Below are 7,784 nucleotides of genomic sequence, written 5' to 3' on the forward strand. Positions count from 1 at the left end.
TGGGGTTCAGCACACTGAAGCATTCGTCACATTAACAATCCTGCAGCATTAAAGAAACAGACGTCAGCTTTTAACAGGTTTCTAGTTTGCCGTAAGTGTTACTGTAATCTCATATTTACAGAATGTCCACTGGAGGCTCAAGAGCAGCAACTTGTTTTCAGGTGATGAGACACCAAATAGAAAGAGACAACATCCAGACATCCCAGTTCACCATGAACCCTTCAGATCTGCTCCTATACATAACAAAAGCTGAATAAAAAGGTCAACTAAACAAATGTGTTTTTATATCAGGGGCGCAGGATAAAAACAGACCCAAATGCAGGATCGTGTAAAATAAAAGCTTATACTGATCACATTTCTCCGGTTCTCCAGCAAGTGCACTGGCTTCCATTAAATATAGAGTTCAGTTTAAAATCCTGCTACTCACCTATAAGGCACTTCATAACCTTACACCACAATACCTTACTCCACTTTTCCAGGTTTACACTCCTCCACGTGCACTCAGATCTTCATCTAGAATTTCTCTTGGGGTATCTGGGATTAAACTCACTACTATGGGTGCCAGATCTTTTAGTTATGTTAACACATTACAGTGAAACGCATAAGGAACAGGTGTGCAGAGGCGGGGAGGAAGAGACAAGGGCGGGGCAGACACGTCAACACAGAACATAAACAAAAGCACATGGCCAAAGGTCCGGGCTGGATCCTGACAATGTTATAATAAATGCAAAAACTGCCATCCAGAGTTACTCTGTAATCAGAAAGCTTACTTCTGTGGTCCTGGTACAAGATCTTCTGTGTGTCAGAGTTCTCCAAACTTTCCACGCTTTGGGTTCTGGTGAAATGAAATGATGACGCTCTTATGTCATTTTGCATGTGCTTTAAATTAATCCTTTTAAGCTGAAGTCAGAAAGTTTCAGCTCAAAGTAAACACCAAACACCAAAGACTCTAAACACCAAAGATGATGTATCTCTTTTTTATTTGTCACCTGTTTGTCCTTTATGGGACATCTGTAAGTCTGACAAGAGAATACTTTTTAATTTCTCAGCAGATGACCTGGACTACAGCTCAGAACAATTGCATACACCACTTTGGGAATTTGGCTACCATCACTTCTGAAGAGGAAAACAACAAAGCTGTGGCGGTTACAGGACAAAACCTATCTTGGAATGGGCTGATCAGAACTGCACCATATGTAAACAACTGGACATGGACTGATGGAGATAAAACAAATTTCACAAAGTGGTACCTTGGCAGGCCCAATGGTATGAATACAGGAAAGAATTGTGTTGTTATGGATCAAAATGGCTGGCGTGATACTAGCTGTGATGGAGGGTTTTTTTCTGTTTGTTCTAGGAGTTTCATATTGGTGAATGAGAAAAAAACCTGGGAGATGGCTCTTCAGCATTGCAGGACTCAATACACTGGCTTGGCTTTTATGGATTCGGATAGATCGCTTCAATATTATCAGACACTGCTTAAAACAGAGACTCAATCAGCAACTGTGTGGACAGGAATGCGTTTCCTTGATGGAAAATGGTTCTGGGTGAACGGGATGCTGCTGGGGAGCAATGTACCTCTACCTCAATGCCCAATTCTGCCATATAGGTGTGGTGCCTTCAACTTCAACACATCAGTCTGGGAGAACAGAGACTGCAATGAGGAGCTCAATTTCCTATGCTATCACTGAAGGTGGGTATTAAACATTCAAAACATGAACCAGAAATGTGTTAGATTGAATATTATTGTAATAATGCAGGATTATTAATAGAATTTTAAGACCAGCACCATAGACTTTACAATAAAAATAATTTTAAATAACATTCAATTTCTCCTTTACTGATTCATTAAACATGAATGTGACATTTTTTTTTTCCATTTTCTAGAGATAACTCTCTACAATCTTCTCTAGAATAAGAGGAATCTCCATCAAGAAGCATTCTTCAAGGAATCATTTAGAATATTATAGATATTATGTAGTATGAATATCTTGGGTCATCACCTTTTACCCTTAATATAACAGTAAAATAATTTTGGTTGATTAAAAATTAGGGCAGGTGTTGTATAATTATCTTTATTTTACTTTTCTTTTTAATAATATGTTAAAACATTGTGTACCTTGTGAATAAACATTTAGGGATTAGTTTTGCTAGAATAATTTAATGGACCAATTGATTGGGTTTTCAGTAATAGTTATAAAAAGCTAATGTTTAGAAATGGAAAACTAAGATTACATTAGTCCTAATAGACTTTCTCTTTTCCTTTGCATTTGACATATTTGCATAGGAAATCAGATACACAAAGCTACTTTTTTAACATTAGTTTGCATTAATTTTGAGTCACCAGATGCCCTTTAGTGCTTTTAATTCATTGGTATTGCTGTACTACATACACTCATTAACATAATCATTCTTCAGAGAATACCTTGCATGATTTTGTTTTTTTAGAAGTTAGGAATAGAAAATGCACTGCTTTAGTCAGTGTGAAACGATTTAATGAAAATGATAATCACACTGATGTCATGTGAAATTGAATTAAATATTAATTGTAATAGTAAGAAATTAAAAATTAAAAATGTAGCAATACAATTCAGTACCTTTTTTGTTCCTGAGAAACATATATTTAAACTCCCACTGGACAATTTGAGGGTCATGACAAAGCAAGCTAGTCTTGTACATGCGTTATAGGTTTTGTGTGTAATTATGCAAACAGTTGTATGTTTTGTATGTATGTACATTTTTAAGACAGCCATATTGATTACATACTTAATTTTTGTTTGCAATGTTGATAATTGAAATTAGTTGAATTAGATTTTATTTGTATTTGGACAATAAATGGCAAAAAAAAATAAAATAATTGCCTGCAGTTTTGGATCACAATAAAAATGTGGCTGATTGGAGCTTGTTTATGAACCTACTAGGGCCTCCAGGAAGAAAGGAAATACAGTAATACAACATAGTTGTAGAAATAGTGTGAACTAGTTTTTCTGCATTGTGTTTATTTTAGCAATATGTCAGAGATGAATGAAGGCTATGCTAGTAATATTATCTACATTATCTTCAAATAAATGACCACACCAAGGTCCTTTACTGTTTCACATGAATTATTTTCTACGATTGTCTACTATTCTTACACATTGCTTTGCTGAAACATATAACTGAGTATCATCAACACAACAGTGGAAGCTTATACCATGTTTATGGATAATTTTACCCAGAGATAATATATTTAAGGAAAAAAGCAGTGGGCCTAGAATAGGACCTTGCAGAACACAAACCTTTACCTTGGTATGTGTGGCGGTATAGGAGCAGAGTAGGTGAGGGGGTGTGCGGTTTTGGTTGCAACGAGAAAATCCTGCTAACTGCACCAGAATGTGGCGCTGTTTAGTTGGAGCAATTGCAGTTGCAATTGCACAAAGGCACGAAGTGTCAGTTAACGCAATTCTATACCTCGATCCAAATATCTTCTACTAGGAGTCCGACTATGCCACCCCAGGAGTTTCACCCAGGGAACTATTAACGATATCCCAACAAGAATGTTAGGTCAAACAAATCCGTTATTATTAAAAAGATGGCAGATGAGAAGCATGAGTGCAGTTCCAAATTCAACCTTTTTATATACAAGTCTTCTAATAATAACAATCTTAAAACAGTTAGGCCACACTGTTATATGTTACTAATCCCAGGGGGGAACACACACACAAAAGCAGTTGACAAAAAGACTGAATTGTATGCAATATGTAAAATAAAATACCAAAATCCTGGGCTGAGGTCCCCAAGGGGAAGAAGCGATCACTTGCTCATGTAAGTTAGTAACAAGAACAACTCACAGATCCCTGTACTATCACATCAAACTTGCACCCACAGTGTATGCAACCCACCCACCGCCCCAGTGTACGCAACCCCCACAAACTCAATGTACACACCACACACGGAAGAAACCACCACCTAAAAAGGGGAGAGAAGATCCTTCCACCCGGGGGCGCGGGTGGGAAGAGTAGCCAAAAGTTGTACTCAAGTAAAAGTACTGTTACTTCAGAATAATATGATTCAAGTAAAAGTAAAAAGTAGGCATCCATATTAATTACTTGAATAAGAGTAAAAAAGTACTTGGTGAAAAAACTACTCAAGTACTGAGTAACTGTTGAGTAACGTCTGATTTATTTTTTAACACAAGACAGTCAGACAGACAAAAATACAAAATAATCTTTAGGCAAATTATGGCTCATCCAATCAATAGAATAAATTAAAATAAATTAATTACAAAATAGCTTAAATTAAAATAACTCCGGTAAATTCAAATACTTAATAAATAAAATAAATAAAATAATAATAAATAAAAAATAAATATACACAAGTAACACAAATTTCCAAACCTTTATACTTTAACAGGCAGAACTAGAACGAGTCAGCCCATAAACTGTGTGTGTCTCCAGTGACCGAACAACAGAAGAAAAACACACATTTCATACCAGGCATGCTGAACAGAAAACTGCACACCAGAAGGAAGCGGTCAACGTAAAATGTGTGTGTGTGCGTGTGTGAAAACATGCAGAAAAACTATTTCACTATTAAACTTCAACAGTAGCTGGCTCTCAAGGTTCTTGCTGTGAAGCTATGACCATTTAGCAGTGAACAGGAGTCCTGCATGACTGAAAAGTCTCTCACAGGCTGCAGATGCAGGAAGAACTGTGTTGACTTTGAGTGACAGATTCTTGATGAGAGGAAAGGTGTGGAGTAGATCAATACCTGCAGGGGAAGGACATGAAAGGTACCTCTCCAGCTCTCCTACTTGTGATTTTCCCAACTCCATGGATGCAAAGAAGTCATCTTCATTAGAGGGGCTGCTGTTTGTGCTGGTGACATCATCCAAGTCTGTGTCAAGGTGATTCCTGATGAAGTCAAGGCCTGTGGGTTAGGGTTAATCATTTTAGGGCAAGATAAATCGTTTTTCAAAATAATTAAGTCTGTACATTATTCTTACCCTTCTACTGTCAAGCTGCTGATGTTTGACATTAAAAGCTACCTGAGCTTCTAACTATATTGCCATCCTGTGGTTTGTCAACGATACACTATAATCCTAAATGTCAGTAACATTATACAGATTTATATAGGTCAATGTCTACTGGTTCACATTTGAATTGATAAACAAGTATATATAGCAGCATTTAAGATGTTCTCCGCTGTGGTCCAGGATGTTCTGAATCTTGGTAGGAGTATTGCTGCTGCAATCAGCTCAGGCTCTTTCATGACGTCTCCAAAACGTTTCTGGATCCCTTGCTGCAGGGCGTGAACAAGAGGTGTACACATTTTGCAAGTTGACTCCAACCTCTTCAGCTTATTCCGCAACTGGTAAAGTGTTGGCAGCAGGAGGCCCATATGCACAGATGATTCCCCTTGGAGGATATTAAGGGCCATGGCAACAGGCTTCATCACAGCAGCATACTCGGACAAAAACCCCATTTCAGCTTTCTTTATTATGCATTGTACATGTTAAATACATATAAATAGAAATAAAATAAATTAGTTTAATTTTTTCATTCAAGTCATCCACAATTGTCACACACCATGCAAAAAAAAAACTTAGTTACTTGAGACAGGTGGATTCACTCATTAATCAGCAAGGCTTATTTATTTTTATTATTCTTTAAAAACAAAATATACATTTTGTCAACTTACATCTTTATCTTTAATGCTGTGCAGACATTGCAAATTGCTTTCTCTCCTTGCTCTCTGTGAATGCGCACAATCCTTTCTACAGCGAGGAACAGGGAGCTCCAGCGTGTCTGATTGGGTCGGAGAAACTGCAGCTTGCATTCACGTTCCACTGTCTCATGAGCCATGGTTGACCTGCTGGTTTTATTCCAAAGAGCTTGACATTTGGCAAAAGCAGACTGAGACAGCCTCTTGTAGGTTTCGTTTGCACCTCCTCCTGCAGCAGTGGCATCAACTGTGGATACAAGATTGAGGAGATGGCATGCACACTTTTGGTGCCTTGGAAGTTGGTACTCAAGGCCTGAGTTGTCATCCAGAATAGCAGACACATCTTGATACGCCACCTCTGACTCACTCTGATTTTCTGTTGCATCATCAAGGGTGGAGTCACTGTCCTCTTGTACATTGGTGGCTTCCTCCTCTTTCTTCTCACCATATAATCTAAAGGCCTTCAGGAAGTTTGAGCCACTGTCTGTTGTTGTCCTGGTCACTTTTTCCCTGATTTTGTACTCAGAATGTATTTCCTCTAATGCAGCTGCAAGGACATCAAACGTGTTTGAGCCTTTGACAGGTCTACAGGTGTTACCCGCCATGTGGCAGCGAAGGCTGTGATTTTTGCATTCTTCACAAGAGTATCACCAGAAGAGGAGGACTTATGCTTTCTGTGGTTCTCTATTAAGTCTGCATACTTTGCCAGTTTGTTGGGGTGAACCCTCTGTGGATAAAAAACAATCTGTGAGGCTATAGGGAGATCAAGACATTAAAATAGACTTATCACATGAAATTTGGATATATATATATATATATATATATATATATATATATATATATATATATATATATATATATATATATACACGTGTATATATATATATACACGTGTATATATATATATACACGTGTATATATATATATATATATATATACACGTATATATATATATATACACGTGTATATATATATATATATATATATACACACACACACACATACATACATACATACATACATACATACATATACACAGGGCTCTCAAGTTTTACCAAAAGTTTAGACCTTACTTCTCAGTGTAAGAAATACAAGGTGTGAGCGTGTGAACTGAATATTTTGCAAGGCCTAATACTTTACTTTGGTTATAGTTGTAGTGTCGTGTACCAGTCATTTTAGATTTCATGTCCCAGCACCCTAAATTTCTACATCTACTCCTCAATTAACCGATGACCACTCCGTTTTACGATTCTTTTGAGGGCTACACTCCACAGTGTCACACACCCACACCTGGCTCCAGAATGTCTGGAGTCTCCACAAAGACCAGACAACCCCATGCGGCTCATTGGGGCCTGCAAACAGAACTCTCTCTCACACACACACACACACACACACAACACAATGAGACATTCCGTTTACTAATAAAACCCAAGATAAGGTATCTCTAAGAGTTCTCATTCTTATGACCCTTTGTAATGTGTCGTTCTTCTTTAAGGGATCCGTCTGACTCCTGACTTAAAATTAGTGTGCGTTCCTAATTCCTGACAAGGGTGTAGTCAGTGAGTGTCATGTGTCGTCCGAAAAGAGACTAGTGATTTTATAGAAATCCGTTCACGCTATCCTCTATCGTACTGATCATGGCATGGAAATGTGTATACCGCTGTTCTAAGAGTCGCTGTAGCCCCTTTAAGGTCTGATGTCAGAATGATATACGAAAGAATCATTGTTTTCGTTTGGTGTCGCGTATCCCTAATGAACCAAGTGCATCTTGTGTTCATGTTTCATATGTGTTTCTTTGCCTTTATCTTTGCCTTGATTAATGATCTATGTATGTAATGTACCGCTGCCTTCATACCGTCATTACCCTTCATGTTTAGTATCCAAATGACCACAAAATTATCGGTTACTCATTTTTCAAGCACTGGTGTATTTTATTTGAGCACGAAAGGCGCCATACCATCTTAATACACCCTGGATCAAACTTTAAAGTCATCTAAAAGTTTGATAGCTAAACCACGCCCACAGACACCTGAAACAAAGGGAGTTTTCCCCTTCAAAATCCTGACCGAAGTATTGGTCAT

The 7,784-nt window shown here is 37.7% G+C and overlaps 1 protein-coding gene across 1 annotated transcript; it reads right to left on the reverse strand.

The window, feature by feature from the left end:
* Positions 1-4,285: 4,285 nt before the first annotated feature.
* Positions 4,286-6,426, reverse strand: LOC125140082. The gene is made up of 2 exons (XM_047807388.1): positions 5,680-6,426; positions 4,286-4,892 (listed from the first exon to the last, which is right to left on the reverse strand). Exons 1-2 carry the CDS (start codon positions 6,306-6,308, stop codon positions 4,616-4,618), a joined length of 906 nt encoding a protein of 301 aa, XP_047663344.1. The 5' UTR covers positions 6,309-6,426; the 3' UTR covers positions 4,286-4,615.
* Positions 6,427-7,784: the final 1,358 nt, after the last annotated feature.

This window comes from Tachysurus fulvidraco, chromosome 23 (assembly GCF_022655615.1).
Source record: "Tachysurus fulvidraco isolate hzauxx_2018 chromosome 23, HZAU_PFXX_2.0, whole genome shotgun sequence".
Classification (NCBI taxonomy): domain Eukaryota; kingdom Metazoa; phylum Chordata; class Actinopteri; order Siluriformes; family Bagridae; genus Tachysurus; species Tachysurus fulvidraco.

Excerpts from the sequence above, each read along its gene's own strand:
- LOC125140082 (XM_047807388.1), bottom strand. The coding sequence starts at position 6,308 with ATGGCGGGTAACACCTGTAGACCTGTCAAAGGCTCAAACACGTTTGAT. Across the intron at positions 4,893-5,679 it reads ACAGCATTAAAGATAAAGAT|GAATCACCTTGACACAGACT; the intron begins GTAAGTTGACAA and ends TGACTTCATCAG.